Source organism: Myxine glutinosa, chromosome 5, assembly GCF_964187855.1.
Source record: "Myxine glutinosa chromosome 5, kmMyxGlut1.1, whole genome shotgun sequence".
Classification (NCBI taxonomy): Eukaryota; Metazoa; Chordata; class Myxini; order Myxiniformes; family Myxinidae; genus Myxine; species Myxine glutinosa.
Window position 1 is genome coordinate 97594377 of NC_136265.1, and position 20047 is coordinate 97614423.

The 20047-nt window shown below is 37.8% G+C and overlaps 1 protein-coding gene across 1 annotated transcript in view; it reads left to right on the forward strand.

The window, feature by feature from the left end:
* LOC137428444 (uncharacterized) overlaps positions 1-20047 on the forward strand; it is a 74387-nt gene that overhangs the window by 17477 nt on the left and 36863 nt on the right. The window contains exon 2 of the mRNA XM_078778384.1: positions 9804-9975. Coding sequence (XP_078634510.1) covers positions 9804-9975 — 172 coding nt within the window. The remainder of the gene's footprint in view (positions 1-9803; positions 9976-20047) is intronic.

Genomic DNA, 20047 nt, shown 5'->3' on the forward strand with positions numbered 1-20047 from the left:
GAAATGTAATAATAGATTTACTTTCCAACAATAGATTTACTTGGTTGGAAATGTAATTATAGATTTACTTGGTTGGAAATGTAATAATAGATTTACTTGGTTGGAAATGTAATAATAGATTTACTTGGTTGGAAATGTAATACTAGATTTACTTCGTTGGAAATGTAATAATAGATTTACTTGGTTAGAAATGTAATTATAGATTTACTTCGTTGGAAATGTAATAATAGATTTACTTCGTTGGAAATGTAATAATAGATTTACTTGGTTGGAAATGTAATAATAGATTTACTTGGTTGGAAATGTAATAATAGATTTACTTGGTTGGAAATGTAATCATAGATTTATTTGGTTGGAAATGTAATAATAGATTTACTTGGTTAGAAATGTAATAATAGATTTACTTGGTTGGAAATGTAATAATAGATTTACTTGGTTGGAAATGTAATAATAGATTTACTTGGTTGGAAATGTAATAATAGATTTACTTGGTTGGAAATGTAATAATAGATTTACTTCGTTGGAAATGTAATAATAGATTTACTTGGTTGGAAATGTAATAATAGATTTACTTGGTTGGAAATGTAATAATAGATTTACTTGGTTGGAAATGTAATAATAGATTTACTTGGTTGGAAATGTAATAATAGATTTACTTGGTTGGAAATGTAATAATAGATTTACTTGGTTGGAAATGTAATAATAGATTTACTTGGTTGGAAATGTAATAATAGATTTACTTGGTTGGAAATGTAATAATAGATTTACTTGGTTGGAAATGTAATAATAGATTTACTTGGTTGGAAATGTAATAATAGATTTACTTGGTTGGAAATGTAATAATAGATTTACTTCGTTGGAAATGTAATAATAGATTTACTTGGTTGGAAATGTAATAATAGATTTACTTGGTTGGAAATGTAATCATAGATTTATTTGGTTGGAAATGTAATAATAGATTTACTTGGTTGGAAATGTAATAATAGATTTACTTGGTTGGAAATGTAATAATAGATTTACTTGGTTAGAAATGTAATAATAGATTTACTTCGTTGGAAATGTAATAATAGATTTACTTCGTTGGAAATGTAATAATAGATTTACTTGGTTGGAAATGTAATAATAGATTTACTTGGTTGGAAATGTAATAACAGATTTACTTAGTTGGAAATGTAATAACAGATTTACTTCGTTGGAAATGTAATAATAGATTTACTTGGTTAGAAATGTAATAATAGATTTACTTGGTTGGAAATGTAATAATAGATTTACTTGGTTGGAAATGTAATAATAGATTTACTTGGTTGGAAATGTAATAATAGATTTACTTGGTTGGAAATGTAATAATAGATTTACTTGGTTGGAAATGTAATAATAGATTTACTTGGTTAGAAATGTAATAATAGATTTACTTCGTTGGAAATGTAATAATAGATTTACTTCGTTGGAAATGTAATAATAGATTTACTTGGTTGGAAATGTAATAATAGATTTACTTGGTTGGAAATGTAATAACAGATTTACTTAGTTGGAAATGTAATAACAGATTTACTTCGTTGGAAATGTAATAATAGATTTACTTGGTTCGAAATGTAATAATAGATTTACTTGGTTGGAAATGTAATAATAGATTTACTTGGTTGGAAATGTAATAATAGATTTACTTCGTTGGAAATGTAATAATAGATTTACTTGGTTGGAAATGTAATAATAGATTTACTTGGTTGGAAATGTAATAACAGATTTACTTAGTTGGAAATGTAATAACAGATTTACTTCGTTGGAAATGTAATAATAGATTTACTTGGTTAGAAATGTAATAATAGATTTACTTGGTTGGAAATGTAATAATAGATTTACTTGGTTGGAAATGTAATAATAGATTTACTTGGTTGGAAATGTAATAATAGATTTACTTGGTTGGAAATGTAATAATAGATTTACTTGGTTGGAAATGTAATAATAGATTTACTTGGTTAGAAATGTAATAATGGATTTACTTCGTTGGAAATGTAATAATAGATTTACTTCGTTGGAAATGTAATAATAGATTTACTTGGTTGGAAATGTAATAATAGATTTACTTGGTTGGAAATGTAATAACAGATTTACTTAGTTGGAAATGTAATAACAGATTTACTTCGTTGGAAATGTAATAATAGATTTACTTGGTTCGAAATGTAATAATAGATTTACTTGGTTGGAAATGTAATAATAGATTTACTTGGTTGGAAATGTAATAATAGATTTACTTGGTTGGAAATGTAATAATAGATTTACTTAGTTGGAAATGTAATAATAGATTTACTTGGTTGGAAATGTAATAATAGATTTACTTGGTTGGAAATGTAATAATAGATTTACTTGGTTGGAAATGTAATAATAGATTTACTTGGTTGGAAATGTAATAATAGATTTACTTGGTTGGAAATGTAATCATAGATTTACTTGGTTAGAAATGTAATAATATATTTACTTGGTTGGAAATGTAATAATATATTTACTTGGTTGGAAATGTCATAATATATTTACTTGGTTGGATATGTCATCAAAGATTTACTTGGTTGGAAATGTAATTATAGATTTACTTGGTTGGAAATGTAATAATAGATTTACTTGGTTGGAAATGTAATAATAGATTTACTTTCCAACAATAGATTTACTTGGTTGGAAATGTAATTATAGATTTACTTGGTTGGAAATGTAATAATAGATTTACTTGGTTGGAAATGTAATAATAGATTTACTTGGTTGGAAATGTAATACTAGATTTACTTCGTTGGAAATGTAATAATATACACAAAGAATTAAGTTAAGCACCCCTACACAACGAATTAAGGTAAGCACCCCCTAATATATATTCTTTGTGTATATGTATACATTGGCATATATTCTAAGGTATGTGAGATCAAATAATGATTGGTATGACATTAGCAATTATCCATTGATGAAATTGAGTGATCAAAGTGAAAAAAAGTGATTGGTTGAGTCAGTGATCCGATCACGTGGGTCCTACACACGTTATTGACGCAAAGATCGCTAGAGGTCTTCTCAGAACAATGACTGTACGTTAGAAAACATAAACGTCATCCACACTGTCCGTGATGGACCTATAGCTCCATACTTAAATTGAGGTGAAAATATGCCTAAAATTCCCAAAAAATTTCACCTTAAATTATTCAGAATAAAATATTGAAAACGGCATGATTGTTATGTTTTTATGTGACCATAATATCACTTCTCCAGAAAATATAGCAATATCATGGGTATATTACACTGTTTTGACGACAACAAACTTGTAATGTGCGAGGTTGTAAAAAAACGGGGGGGGTGCTTAACTTAATTCTTTGTGTATAGATTTACTTGGTTAGAAATGTAATTATAGATTTACTTCGTTGGAAATGTAATAATAGATTTACTTCGTTGGAAATGTAATAATAGATTTACTTGGTTGGAAATGTAATAATAGATTTACTTGGTTGGAAATGTAATAATAGATTTACTTGGTTGGAAATGTAATCATAGATTTATTTGGTTGGAAATGTAATAATAGATTTACTTGGTTAGAAATGTAATAATAGATTTACTTGGTTGGAAATGTAATAATAGATTTACTTGGTTGGAAATGTAATAATAGATTTACTTGGTTGGAAATGTAATAATAGATTTACTTGGTTGGAAATGTAATAATAGATTTACTTCGTTGGAAATGTAATAATAGATTTACTTGGTTGGAAATGTAATAATAGATTTACTTGGTTGGAAATGTAATAATAGATTTACTTGGTTGGAAATGTAATAATAGATTTACTTGGTTGGAAATGTAATAATAGATTTACTTGGTTGGAAATGTAATAATAGATTTACTTGGTTGGAAATGTAATAATAGATTTACTTGGTTAGAAATGTAATAATAGATTTACTTGGTTGGAAATGTAATAATAGATTTACTTGGTTGGAAATGTAATAATAGATTTACTTGGTTGGAAATGTAATAATAGATTTACTTGGTTAGAAATGTAATAATAGATTTACTTCGTTGGAAATGTAATAATAGATTTACTTGGTTGGAAATGTAATAATAGATTTACTTGGTTGGAAATGTAATAATAGATTTACTTGGTTGGAAATGTAATAACAGATTTACTTAGTTGGAAATGTAATAACAGATTTACTTCGTTGGAAATGTAATAATAGATTTACTTGGTTAGAAATGTAATAATAGATTTACTTGGTTGGAAATGTAATAATAGATTTACTTGGTTGGAAATGTAATAATAGATTTACTTGGTTGGAAATGTAATAATAGATTTACTTGTTTGGAAATGTAATAATAGATTTACTTGGTTGGAAATGTAATAATAGATTTACTTGGTTAGAAATGTAATAATAGATTTACTTCGTTGGAAATGTAATAATAGATTTACTTCGTTGGAAATGTAATAATAGATTTACTTGGTTGGAAATGTAATAATAGATTTACTTGGTTGGAAATGTAATAATAGATTTACTTGGTTGGAAATGTAATAATAGATTTACTTGGTTGGAAATGTAATAATAGATTTACTTGGTTGGAAATGTAATAATAGATTTACTTCGTTGGAAATGTAATAATAGATTTACTTGGTTGGAAATGTAATAATAGATTTACTTGGTTGGAAATGTAATCATAGATTTATTTGGTTGGAAATGTAATAATAGATTTACTTGGTTGGAAATGTAATAATAGATTTACTTGGTTGGAAATGTAATAATAGATTTACTTGGTTAGAAATGTAATAATAGATTTACTTCGTTGGAAATGTAATAATAGATTTACTTCGTTGGAAATGTAATAATAGATTTACTTGGTTGGAAATGTAATAATAGATTTACTTGGTTGGAAATGTAATAACAGATTTACTTAGTTGGAAATGTAATAACAGATTTACTTCGTTGGAAATGTAATAATAGATTTACTTGGTTAGAAATGTAATAATAGATTTACTTGGTTGGAAATGTAATAATAGATTTACTTGGTTGGAAATGTAATAATAGATTTACTTGGTTGGAAATGTAATAATAGATTTACTTGGTTGGAAATGTAATAATAGATTTACTTGGTTGGAAATGTAATAATAGATTTACTTGGTTAGAAATGTAATAATAGATTTACTTCGTTGGAAATGTAATAATAGATTTACTTCGTTGGAAATGTAATAATAGATTTACTTGGTTGGAAATGTAATAATAGATTTACTTGGTTGGAAATGTAATAACAGATTTACTTAGTTGGAAATGTAATAACAGATTTACTTCGTTGGAAATGTAATAATAGATTTACTTGGTTCGAAATGTAATAATAGATTTACTTGGTTGGAAATGTAATAATAGATTTACTTGGTTGGAAATGTAATAATAGATTTACTTGGTTGGAAATGTAATAATAGATTTACTTAGTTGGAAATGTAATAATAGATTTACTTGGTTGGAAATGTAATAATAGATTTACTTGGTTGGAAATGTAATAATAGATTTACTTGGTTGGAAATGTAATAATAGATTTACTTGGTTGGAAATGTAATAATAGATTTACTTGGTTGGAAATGTAATCATAGATTTACTTAGTTGGAAATGTAATAATAGATTTACTTGGTTAGAAATGTAATAATAGATTTACTTGGTTGGAAATGTAATAATAGATTTACTTGGTTGGAAATGTAATAATAGATTTACTTGGTTGGAAATGTAATAATAGATTTACTTAGTTGGAAATGTAATAATAGATTTACTTGGTTGGAAATGTAATAATAGATTTACTTGGTTGGAAATGTAATAATAGATTTACTTGGTTGGAAATGTAATAATAGATTTACTTGGTTGGAAATGTAATAATAGATTTACTTGGTTGGAAATGTAATCATAGATTTACTTGGTTGGAAATGTAATAATAGATTTACTTGGTTAGAAATGTAATTATAGATTTACTTGGTTGGAAATGGAATAATAGATTTACTTGGTTGGAAATGTAATAATAGATTTACTTGGTTGGAAATGTAATAATAGATTTACTTGGTTGGAAATGTAATAATAGATTTACTTGGTTGGAAATGTCATAACAGATTTACTTAGTTGGAAATGTAATAATAGATTTACTTGGTTGGAAATGTAATAATAGATTTACTTGGTTGGAAATGTAATAATAGATTTACTTGGTTGGAAATGTAATAATAGATTTACTTGGTTGGAAATGTAATAATAGATTTACTTGGTTGGAAATGTAATCATTAATTTACTTGGTTGGAAATGTAATAATAGATTTAATTGGTTGGAAATGTAATAATAGATTTACTTGGTTGGTAATGTAATAATAGATTTACTTGCTTGGAAATATATTAATTGATTTACTTGGTTGGAAGTGTAATAATGGTAATGTAATAATAAGCTTGTTACATACACGTCAGGTGTAGTGGGTCGACGACAACAGTTGACTACCTCATGGTGCGTAGGTGAGATAGGGGGCAACTCCGGGACACAAAGGTGATCCCGGGGGAGGAGGCTGTTTCACAGCACCACTTGGTTGTCTGCGACATAAGGGTGAAAGGTGCGAGGAGAGCTCGGCAGGTGAAGTACCAACCGAGAAATAAGGTGTGGAGGTTGAAAGAGGTGACAGTGAGGGAGGCATTAAAAGAGAGGCTGAGTATGGTCGAGGATGATGTGGTTGAGCTTGAAAGTGGTTGGATGTCAATGAATGATAGGCTGTTGGGAGTTGTTGGTGAGGTATGTGGATGGACAAAAGGACCACCGAGGCACTCGGAAACATGGTGGTGGGATGATGAAGTTGGAAAGAGGATTGACGAGAAGAGGAAGAAATTCATGGAGTGGCAGAAGGCGGAGGGCATGGGGGCAGAAAAGGCAGAGCATGAAAGTTATATGGCAGCCAATAAGGCTGCAAAGAAAGAGGTAGCAAAGGCACAGGAGGCATGGAGGAAAATTTTAGGAGAACGCTTGTATTCGGAAGAGGGTCACAACTTAACTTCCCGGGTATGTCCATGTACCCCCCACCCTAGGGGTTAGGAAAAACCATGTTAACAGAAAAAAAACTCATTCCCAAGGTACCTCCCACGCATATGTTGATGTTACCCCCCCCTGTGTCAGTGATTTCCGAAAATTAGGGGTAGGCGAAATTCAAATGGCCATAACTTTTTACCTCGTCATCCTATGGTTGCATATGACCCCTCAAAATGTTTGTCATGGGACACTCTTTACAATGATATGTGTTATATGCAAATGAGGTCACTAATGAGGTCACCAGAGGTCTAACTATGAGGGAATGAGTTTTTTTTCTGTTAACATGGTTTTTCCTAACCCCTAGGGTGGGGAGTACATGGACATACCCGGGAAGTTAAGTTTTGGGGGCGGTGCATGTAAACCCTACTCAGCCCATGGACTATAGAAAAGCGGGAGGGCCGACGGGATTGTGGGATATACAGTCACGTGAAAAAGGAAGTACACCCCACGTAAAGTTTTGACTTTTTCAACATACAGCTATTTCATCTTCATTTCAACAATATTGATAGATAAAAGTGATATAATATAACAAATATCATGAAACATTTACATTTTGTAGTCCATTGTATAATTTAAATAAACATAAATGCAAATTTCGCATGTGGAAAAAGTAAGTGCACCCCTACATTTATCACTACTTCAAATACCTAAAATTGGAATCAGGTGCACCAGCTCAGGTGCAAATGATTAGAACATAGTCAGAGAGGATCTTGGAGGAATCTGTCTTGTTTAAACCTCAGACATTTAGTTTGGTTTACTCTTTGTTGTTGAAGTGTGCAGCGTCACCATGCCTAGATCAAAAGAGTTCTCTGAGGCCTTCAGAAAGAAGGTCATATTTGACTACGAGTCTGGGAAGGGATTTAAAAAGATCTCCAAACAATTTGAAATCAATCATTCGACTGTCCGGAAGATCATCTACAAGCGGAGAAGATTCCAAACAACTGCCAACTTGTTCAGGCCAGGCCGCCCCAACAAGTTCAGCCCGAGAGGAGACCGCAAGATGCTGAAAGAAATCTCTAAGAACCCCAGAATGTCATCACGGGACACACAGGTAGCTCTTGCCACTGTTGATGTCAAAGTGCACGAGTCTACCATTAGAAAGAGGCTGCACAAATTTGATCTACATGGGAGGTGTGCCAGGAGGAAACCTTTGCTGTCCAGAAAGAACATCAGCGCAAGTCTAAAGTTCGCCAATGAAACACCCAGGCAAAGACCAGCACTTCTGGAACAATGTGCTCTGGACAGATGAGTCAAAGGTAGAGCTTTTGGGTCTCAAAAAATTGATAATTTCGCTATCTGCTATGGTTGAGAAGAGTGAAGGAAATGAATGTAGAAGGAAGTAGAAGACGGGGAAGACCGAGAAAGACTTGGCTAAAGGTGGTGGAAGAAGAAATGTGGGCAAGGGGTTTAACAATGGGAGATGCAGAAAACAGGGAAAAATTGAGAAAATTGTCATGGGGCCCGCAAGGCTAACCCCCATTCTTGCAGGGAAAATGGCCTTAAAATGCCTGTTGTTGTTTGTTTGTGCCCCATTTACTCTGATGTTTTACTTAAATTTACTTTAAATTGGGGTTTCCCAGATCTCTCGTATACATACGACTGTGACAGATGCATATTCAGTTGGACTTGATAGTTTTTTTTTTGCAAAGGGGCACCGATCTCTTGTAAAGAATGCTTCCAAGCTTGATAAATATGTTCACTCCGTGTATTTTTTGTTTTCGGTTTCTCGGTGGTGCAATTACATTTCAAATAGATTATTACGACGTGATATATTACGTTTCAAACCGAAATGAGAGCTTTTCGTGACATGAAAGTTACTCTTTAGATAATATGTTGGGAGAGATTTTTGAAAGGTGTTTTTTAAAATTATTTAATTAATGTTATTTTAAGTTCAAACATCGAGTTGAAGGAAATTCTGTGTGAAACGTTGTTGGCATTTCCCTCCTCTCTCTGAAATGTTCCTTTTGTCCGATTGCATCCTGATCCAATCAGTATACTCATTTTCGCTCTTCCACGAGCCTCCACCATGTATACAAAAAAAAAAAGTACAATCCTCAAAACCAACCCTGCCAAAAATGCACAACTCAGCGTTGTCACACACATCCTTTGATTCACCAACTTCAATGCTGAAAAATTCACAACACATCAAATCCTGCTGAAGCATACAAGTGACATTTTTCAATATTTATTTTGTTCTCCTCATAACTGGGTTTTCAGATAGCTGAACATCGTTTATGTCAGACATAATTTTTGACTAATTTTTGAATTCTTGAAATAAACGTTTTGTATGCTGCTAGCATAGCTTCCTTTATTACCTCACCTTCTTCAAAGGGATTCTTCTTCTTTGCAAATGTATGCATGATCGTAAATTAAGCATTCATAGCTGCTCTAACTTATACCTTCCTTGGGGGTCGTTTTTGGAGGGTACTCACTTGCAATCCTCTCGTGGTGTGTTAAAATGGCGTTCTTTGTTGCTTCTCTTCACCACATTTACATGTCCATCACAATTTAACCACACACTTTCTGTTGGAGTTTTAAAAAATGAAAATTATTCTTCCCACTCATCTTTGAAGTTGTCATTGAACGTCATCAACTTACTCTGTGGAGGTCCTTCCTCTCCTCAAGTTTCGACATTATAAAATTAAAAACGTATAAAATTAAAACTACATGAAGGTACTGTGTTGGATCAAGGTAATCAGGGCAATCAGTATGTTTATTGCCTCTTTGAAGGTTCACCCATCATGTAACCTCAGGTTGGCTGTTGGAAGGATTCCTGTCGGGTGCCGCCAGAATCGGAACAGCTGACTGTGCTCGGGTGTGGAATGAAGATTGAGGAGCTGGAAGGATCTTCTGCGATTCTGCAGTTAAAAATAGATGATGTGTACTCTTTGGGTCTGGAAGAGGAGCAAAGGGACCAGCCGAATGGTGAGTTGTGTGATCGACATCACTTCTGATTACATCACATGCTCCTCACTAAGGTTATGATCTGAGATTGTGGTGAACAGCTGTCTTGAAGAGTTGGAGGGAAGAATGAGATTGAAGAGAATGTGGAAGTTGGTTCCACTGTTTGTTCCACAGGCGGAAGTAGTGGAGCAAGCACTGATCCTGGAATTTGGATAGTTGCACCAGAGCAAGCACTGGTCCTGAATTTGGGTAGTTTCACCAGAACGGGTTTGCTGGTTGACTGTGTGTTCTGTGCAGAAACATGTGGAGAGTGGGGGAGTTGGAGGGGGGGGGCAGTATGATGCCATAAAGTTGTTTAAGAGAGAGGTAGTGAGAGTGTTGTATTTGCCAGAATTGAAAACACATTCTAAGTGAGCTGCCTGTGATTTTATCAAGGTCCAGAAAGGGGGAAGATGCTTCTGCCTGTCTCTCTGGAGAAAGAGGGATGTCACGGCAGAAATTCGAGTCATCATCAGAGATAAAGAGGATTTTCCAGGGATTCAGAGAGATTGGTGATGAATAAGAGGACTGGGCCCAGCACTCTGGCACTTCGTCTTTGACAGGTAGCAGAGGTGAAAGGATTGCGTTGAGAGGCACGCATTACATCCAAGTGTAGAGAAAATCAGTAAGCCATGTGTGGAGGTGGCTTTGTTTGCCATACGCATGGAGTTTGGAGAGCAGGATGAGGTTCCAGACTGGATAGAAAGCTCGAGATCTGTCGTGAGAGATGGCCCTGTTCTCTTGTGCCATTGAAGGCCTCCATCCATTGTTGGGAGTGCACAAGATGAGATCTGCACTGTTTCAAGCTCCATGTGAATTATTGCACAGCTGCAGGCAGTTCGAGGTAGCACAAGAATAAAAACCCCAATGACACAAGCTCACATCAGCTGCTGAACTGGTTTCATCACTTATTGGCAAATTATTAGTGACTAGTGGGGTCGCCCGTGGGAATTCCTTGGGCGTGGACGTGTGTGACATTTGGACATATTGAGTTAGATGCTGCACCTGCACATTCAGTTTCACAAAATGGTTCCTGGCAATTTATCAGATCCACAAATAATGTAATCTACACAATGTATTTTCTTCTGATAACATGTGAATGAATGTGCGTGCACATGGGAAATACTGTTTGAAATGTGTTATTGCATCTCATGTAAAATGTGACTTGAAGAGCTCAAATCCTCTCCCTCCCACATAACACATGGAAGAGAGTGGGTCACACACACACATACACACACACACACACATGTACACACACACACACATGTACACCTAGGGCTGTCAACCGAGCCGAGACCGGGACGAAATCCCGGCGGTTTCGGCTTTCGAGACGGTCTCGGGATGGTCCCGAGATAAATTGACTGACGCAATTTCTCGGTAAAAAAATCCCGGTTAAAATTACAACTTCTTGCAGATATTTTCCATAATAGAGGCATTTATTGAGCCTTGCTTTCATTACTCTGCTTCTGCACAAGCATCATTTTTCGCAAGTGCAGCTGAACTGACACAAACGATGATAGATAAAGTAAACTCACTGTTCCAGGATTTTCCCCTTGTCAACAAACAATTCACTGCAAACGAATCCGAATTCCGAATCCGGATCTTCACCAACATCTAATCATTTCGTCCTTGTCACACACGCTGCATCTCCACAAAATGTCGTCCGAATCCGTCCACAACTTTTTGAGATATTGTGTTCACAAACAAACGGACAAACAGACAGGAGTGAAAACATAATCTCCATCGACCTTTGGTGGCGGAAGTAACGACATCAGGATGAAGGTCACAATGAAAATCCGCCGCATCGCGGCTTAATTTAAACCGTTGAATCCTTCCGCTGTATCACTCCGCCTCGCCCCGCCCCGCTGCGGTCACGTGTCCGTCCTTGGAGACGAGTTACGGAATGTGGTTGCTATGGTCTTTTGCACATTAATATCGAGGGACTTAGTCCTTGAGCCAACCGGCCATATTTTGAAGTGAATGCTCCGGCGGGGGGAGTAATTCTCATTATGATTTTCCATTAGACCAATGTCTCAAGTGTCAGAAAAGGTGTGATGGACATCTGAGAACGGTAGCTTAGTGCCCGGATGGACGCCATCTTTGAAACCACCCAGCTCGAAAATGCCCATTTGGTGGGGTACATTGTTGCACGTGTATCTGGACTTCTATACTAGCTATCGATGTGCGGTTGACGACTAAATATACGTCCGATGTGTACCGTCTAAATAAAAAATAATATGAAGCATTTTGTTTTAGATTAATTATTATAAAAATCAATTATCGAAAAAAAATCATATATTTTTCAATATTTTATTATTAGACTTGTACTTTTTTTAGTGAAACAACACTGGTATGATTTTCCAAATTATGCATTGTGCTACACCGTTTATCTGTCTATAAAAATAACTCAAAAACTAAAACATATCATCCACCACGAGTTTACACAAAAAATATATGAAAAGGCATGCACTTTCCACAAACCGAAACTATGTCAGTTGGAATTTCCCGCCGATAATCAACCCACAGAACCCAGTGCCGAAAGTGACGTCAGTCTATTCTATATCTATATTCTATATTCTATATCTCAGTCTGAGATTTGTTGCGGTGACCTGATTAATTTCTGAGGGGGGGGGGGGGGGTGGCTTAAGAACTAAAAGTGAACATGTTAGATGGCGCCACATACAACTCTATTATAGAGTTGTATTGTGGCGCCATCTAACATGTTCACTGACTTGGATGAGTATGTCTATGTAAGCTGGCGAACTTTTCGGATATCGGAGTAATCTAACGTCAGTCTTTTTGTTCTTTCAGCTGAGATGGCCGGTGTCGAGGCGAAACGGGCGAAGATTGAACCTGAGTCCGGAACGTGCATCCTGTGCAGCAAGAAGTCGCCACTCTCTGAACTAAGCAAGGCAGCGGGCAACAGTTCTTGGAAGACATTGTGTGACGCAGCCGCAGTTAGAAACTTTTATCCAATTCTAAAGCTAGTCCAAGAAGGCGCAGTTGAACTTCCTAATATTCCAATATTATACCATAGGGCTTGTAGATCAGACTTCACTCACAAAAACCACCTAGCTACTTTGACCAATGCAGCTAGAAGTTCTTCAGTTGATACTGGCGATGCGGTGCGACGGCGATCATCACGGGAAGAGACAGGATCAACTTCAACGGTCTACGATGATAAATGCATTTTTTGCCAGCGTGCTTCAAAATTCATAAAAGGCAGTCGTACCCGTGAAACAGTTGTCTTGGCTGTTGAACTTCGAGCAGATAAGACAATAAGAGATGCTGCGACAGCTCGCAATGATGAGAGAGTTTTGGCATTGACTACACGAGATATGGTTGCAGCTGAGGCTCACTACCACTTCTCCTGCTATAGAAACTACACACGGCCCCAAAAACCTCAAGTAGAAACTGACATTGAAGATAATATCGAGAAAAAAGAAATGATACGATGTATATTCAATTTCATTCGCACTGACTTGTTCTTGAACCCGAGGATTGTTCCAATAGTTGATGTTGCAACAGATATCCTGTCTTCAGATACATTTTCAGTTGATGTTCGTGACTCCATCAAGAAGAATCTGCAGCGCACATTACAAAGAGAGTTTGGAGAATCGCTCATCTTCTTCAATGTGAAACACCGTGTATACTTGATGCCCGATAATCTGACAAAGCGAGAGATTGCTGCAGAGTGCGTAAACCTGAAAGCAGAAGTGAAAGCATTTGAACGAACGGACGGTGAAAGTAACATTGTGCGTGCAGCTACTTCACTGCGACACCAGATCAAAGATGCTCATTACAATGAACGTTGGCCGCCTCAGCCAGCAGAACTCACTTCAGATTACGTGAAGATACCAGATTCTCTTCGTGTATTTCTGCATACTTTGATTTGCGGGAGTGGGGGTAGCTCTGCGCGTGCCGACACACTGGTATGGTCGATGGCTCAAGATATCATCAATGCTGTACACCGGGGTACCATCAGAACATCGAAGCATGTCCTACTTCCGTGGGTCATGAAAACGCTCACCGGTAATACAGAGGTCATCAGAATATTGAATCGACTCGGGCACGGATCTTCGTACACAGTTCTGGAAGAAATCGAGACAGCGCTATGCATAGACAAATTAGCAAGTGTGGAGAAAGATACAGTACCACTTCCGTCACATGTGCACCCTTCGGTCCCGACTGTATTAGCATTCGATAACATCGACAGGCTAGAGGAATCGCTGAGTGGTGGCGGAACATCGCATCGCGTCAACGGTATCATCGTCCAACCGAAGTCGCAGTCGTGTTTGCCGCCCCAACCTCCATCGGCAGTATCCAAAGCAGATAAGAAGCGATCTATCCCGTCATCCAGCGATTCAGTTCCAATATACAGCGGTGGGAAACGAGAGGGCCCACCTGCAATCAAGCCTGCAGATCTTTCTGACACTCTTGCAGGCGCAACATCCCTTGCGCAGCGCCGAAATCACGTATGGATTATGACTCGCATGCTGGAACCATGCGACCAGACAATCAGTTCGTGGACTGGTTTCAACATCATGACTAGAGATCGTGTTCAGGTGACGGAAGATGTAGTTGGCTACCTGCCGACTATAAACGCGCCTGCCACAGATATGGCAACAGTGCAAGAAATCCTCTGAGAAGCTCTGAACATCATGTCATCACTTCAGCTTGAGCGTATACCGGTGGTGCTAGACCAGGCACTATTTGCTAAGGCGACCGAAATAGCATGGAAAGATGTCGATCGATATGGAAGAATCGTGCTCATGATGGGGAACTTCCATACCATCTGTAACTTCATGTCGAGCATTGGGAAAATGTTTGGAGATGCAGGCCTTCGGGATGTAGCTGTTGAGTCAGGAGTAATCGCTGAAGGTTCCATCAACAGGGTTCTGGAAGGCAAGCAATACAACCGTGCTGTGCGACTCCACAAGTTGATGTACGAGGCACTAATGCGCATCATTTGGAAGGGCTTCCAGGTGTGGATAGAAAGCAATCATCCTGACAAGGAACCCCAGATTCGAAGCACTGACCTCAAAATTCGCAGCATCAAGGAGGATGTTTGCCACGAGACTCTCGCTGCTGCTCTCGATGATGATTCATGTGTACAGAGCTTTGACATGTTCGCGAAATACCTACATTTTCTGCGAACCAAACATGGAGACCTGGCTCGCTTCTGGATGATGTATATTGATATGGTAGAGACCCTGCTGGGGTTGATTCGTGCGGATAGAGAAGGCGACTGGATGCTTCACTTGGCTTGTGTCAGAAGAGTGATCCCTTGGTGTTTCGCAATGAACAAGGTGAACTATGCTAGATATCTACCAGTGTACTATGCACAGATGACGCAACTCCACGAAAAATGCCCCGAGTTGTACAGGCAAGCACTCGAATGTAGCCACGAGGAAGCAGACACGCGTATGTTTCTCCACGCAAAGCACGCCGCTACCCACTACAAGACGATCATCTTAGTGGCAGATGACACCGACGTTCTGATCATCAGTCTTCATCTCAGCAGAACCATCGATAGTCAGCTCTTCATCAGACGAGGAACAAAGGTTCGAGTCAGAATGATCGACGTTGGAAAGTTGGCTGCGGTATTGGGGTCTGGAGTTTGCAGTGCATTGCCAGGGCTTCATGCATGGAGCGGGTGTGACACTGTGAGTGCTCTGGCTAGCCAAGGAAAGATAAAGGCTTTGAAGCTTGTGCAAGCGAATGAGCTGTATCTTCAAGCATTCACAGATCTGGGATCTTCGTGGAATGTACCAACAGACGTCTTCAATAGCATTCAGGCCTTCACGTGTCAGCTGTACGCCAAGAACACGAAGATCGTCGGTGTTAATTCGCTCCGTTATCACATGTTCTGTGCAAAGAAGGGCCAGATCGAATCTGGACAATTGCCGCCTTGTGAAGACTCCTTGATGCAGCATACGCTTAGGGCCAACTATCAGGCGGCTATCTGGCGACGCAGCCTTGAAAACCTACCAGACGTCCCAACACCATCAGCAGGACATGGTTGGGAACTCGATGATGGCGGTTCGCTCACAATCCGATGGATGGCGGGTCTACCAGCTCCAGATGTCGTCTTGAATCTCATCTCATGCACATGCAGAAGGACGTGTCGACCGTCAGATTGCTCCTGCATACTGAATGGGTTGAAGTGCACTGTTGTGTGTAAGCTGCAGGGATGCTCCAACATGGTGCAGGATGATGCTATCGTGGCTCAGGATGCCAATGACTCTGATGGCGACTCTGATGATTAACTTTGTGTGCACTGTATATTGTATAGCATATGTTGTTCTCTATTATAATGCAGGCCAAATTGCCTGAAAATCTTTATAGACAGATAAACGGTTTAGCAAAATGTATAATTTGGAAGATCATACCGGTGTTATTTGACTAAAACATGACATGTTCAATGATACCTCCGCTTGCTTATTAGGAATATACATCGTATGGTGTTAAAATCAGCTCCATACGTCTTTCCAAACTCTAGTAATGAATAATTAATATAATTGGCGGCCATTTTGAAATCCAAGATGGCCACCAAAGTCCAGATTTCCTATGTAACAATTTCCGCCTGCTTATTAGATATCGTATGGTGTTAAAATCCTCTCCGTACGACATTCCTAACTTGCGTTATCGTCAGAATAGATAATGCCAGCGGCGGCCTAAGTCATTTTATGCCTCTTTACATTTATTTGTTGTAAACTCGTGGTGGATGATATGTTTTAGTTTTTGAGTTATTTTTATAGACAGATAAACGGTGTAGCACAATGCATAATTTGGAAAATCATACCAGTGTTGTTTCACTAAAAAAAGTACAAGTCTAATAATAAAATATTGAAAAATATATGATTTTTTTTCGATAATTGATTTTTATAATAATTAATCTAAAACAAAATGCTTCATATTATTTTTTATTTAGACGGTACACATCGGACGTATATTTAGTCGTCAACCGCACATCGATAGCTAGTATAGAAGTCCAGATACACGTGCAACAATGTACCCCACCAAATGGGCATTTTCGAGCTGGGTGGTTTCAAAGATGGCGTCCATCCGGGCACTAAGCTACCGTTCTCAGATGTGCATCACACCTTTTCTGACACTTGAGACATTGGTCTAATGGAAAATCATAATGAGAATTACTCCCCCCGCCGGAGCATTACTTTTGGTCTGGCTCAAGGACTAACTCGCTCGAGCCCCGTGAATGGAGGGACGATGTTTATTTAGATTAAAAACACGTTTATAACGGATTATTCTACACACAATGTATTAATACAAGTACAATACGTTATGTAGTTTTATGAAATGAGTTTTTGATGAACGTTTATGTTTAATTGCAACGCCATAACTATAAATTGTAAGAATCCCTCGGGGTTTGGTTTGACGGTTTGAATGTGAAAGTATTTTGGTTATCTTATCTCCACTTTAGGCCTGATAAGTTGATTACGTTTACTTTAGTCAGAGTCAAAATAAGGAGGGCGGGGGGGGCGTGATCACTACACCGCCTGCTTTATAATTTACTAGCAGAAGAACCCGGCATTGCCGGGCGGGGGAGGAGAGGGGAGGGGAACGGGGGGGGGGGGGGAGCCCCTTGGCGATCACAACTCACAAAATGATAATGAAACTCCAACCGGGACTCGAATATGCCTGGGCAGAAACATTTTCTCCCTCTCTCTAACATTCCGAGCAAGAAATTACACGACAATACAAACTGTAATGAGATAACCCGGTCCCATCGGTGGCCAATCATCTGCATGTAGGCGGTGTATTTTATTTCATCCCGGTAAATGGAAGCTAAGTCGGAATTTAAGTACTCAACATCAGAAATGAATTTTTTTCATTGTTGTTTATATATTGTAATGAAATTCCATTACTTTTGAAGCCTTATTATTTATTGATTTTTTTTTTTTTTTTTTTTTTTACTTTGCCGGGAACCGAGCCGAACCGAGATCCCGTTATGAACATTGAAAATTTATCGAGACGGTTCCGAGACGGGATTTTGAATCTAGCTAACAGCACTATGTACACCAACACACATGTATACACATATACACCGACACACATGCATACACATATACACATTAGGGTGTCACTATTAATAGTGGGCGGAAATTTAAAGATTGATTTTTTCAGTCTCACCCCGTAATAGTATTCCACTTGGTGTAAAAACTGAGTAGAAGAAATTTGGTCCTGATTAGCCATCATTTGGAGGTCGCCCATTCAACTTTAAATAATGTCCGTTTGTTCACATCACTTTCTACTTCTTGGAAATAAACCAAATAACCATTTTCCTTTATTTCATAATTTCGGGTTTTTCTTGCTTAAGAGCAGACTTCCTAGTATTCCATTAGACGTTACCCCTTTTAGTGTTGGGAGGATGCCGCCATCCCAAACAACCAAGTAAGCTTCGCTGTCGTATAATAATATTTTAACCAAATACCATAATTTAAGTAGGACATTGAAAAAACGCAAATTGCACGAACATAATATTTACTGTAAAAATGTAAAAAAATAATTTCACGAGGTAATACATTCAAAAAATGGCAAAGTAACAAAAGTAGAACTTTGGAAAAACGCAAATAATACGAATATCGATGCTCATACACTGATACTTCCTTCACATCTTCATCAATGCTGATTTATTCGGAGCTAGGTGTCGCCTTCTGTGCTCGGTGACAACTTGGACAGTGAACTGGAACTGTTCCTCTTTCAATGTAAACTTTCCATTCAGCTCCTGTACCAGAGCCACAGCCCGTTCGGCTCTGTCGTTCACCACCGCAAGCTTGGAGACCAGAGCCCGAGATTGCACGTAGTCAGGGTTTGACGTCCATGAACTGGGATGGTAGAGTAGGAAGTCTTTTGACAATTGAAGTTTTGAGAAGAATCCACGGTTGTTCTTCGTGACCAATTGTACTCATCCCTTGCTATCGTTGAGGAATGTTGCTTCCAAAATACGAGGATGTCTTGGTGGCCTGTCAGGGGCTTACTCGTCCAACGCTTTGACCATGTTGCACTTCATTTCCGTCGAAATCCTCATCAAAAAATGCTAGACCCACTGCCTCTCCCGAAAGGTACCATAGGTGCGCAGCTAGCTTCTTCATAGTAGCATCAGAGATCTTATTGTCCGAATATCGAATGAGCGTCCTCATCAATTCCCAATCGTTCAGCAGTGCTTCGATGGATTGGGAAGCTGTTGTCCACACCTTCATGTACACAAGAATGGAAAAGAGAGTGAGATCTCGAATTATGCGTACCTCAGTGTTTGTCATTTGGAACTGGTGACGGAAAAGCCAGATCTTGATGGCGTAGAGCACCTTAGCCATCCATCGAGCCCGGTGCATGGCACCAGGGGCACGGAACTTGATGCCCTTGTGTGGAATTCCACCCAGGAAGATGACGGAAAGATTAAGTAATTCCTGATAGTCATCATGCACTTGATGAGCCTGTGACTTAGCAAACTCAATGAGTTCCGTTCTGAATTCAGAAATTGCGGCTTTGGTGACCACATCTGTGTCCGCCGTTTGGAATTGTCGCTGGTCAATGAAGAGCCATTGATTGCGGAAGCACTTGAAGAGTAGAATCTCAGGACCAGTTGATGCTGTCCCCGTGGTTGCTTCAAACGCTGCGCCGAGCACCAATTCTAGGACGTGGTGTCTGCACGCAAAGTACAGGGTGTCTCAAAATACATGGAACCCATGTCACTGCTAATAATTCTGCCAATATTAATGTTCTTGTTCTTTTTTTTTCAGATTCGAAGAGAGGAGACCATAACAACTAATAATTATCAATCAAAATGCCTTGGACAAAGGAGGAAAAAATATTTTCCGTCACTACTTATTTGGAGTCGAAATCATTCAAAACGGTGCAAGCAAAATTTCGCAGGAAGTTCAACTTCAACAACTATCCCCAGAAAAACCAAATTTATCGTTGGGCACACAAATTTCAAGCCACTGGATCAGTAAACAACCTCAACAAGAAGGCAGGAACACCCAGTTCTGGCAGGAAGCTGACTGCAAGATCTCCTGACAATGTGAATGCT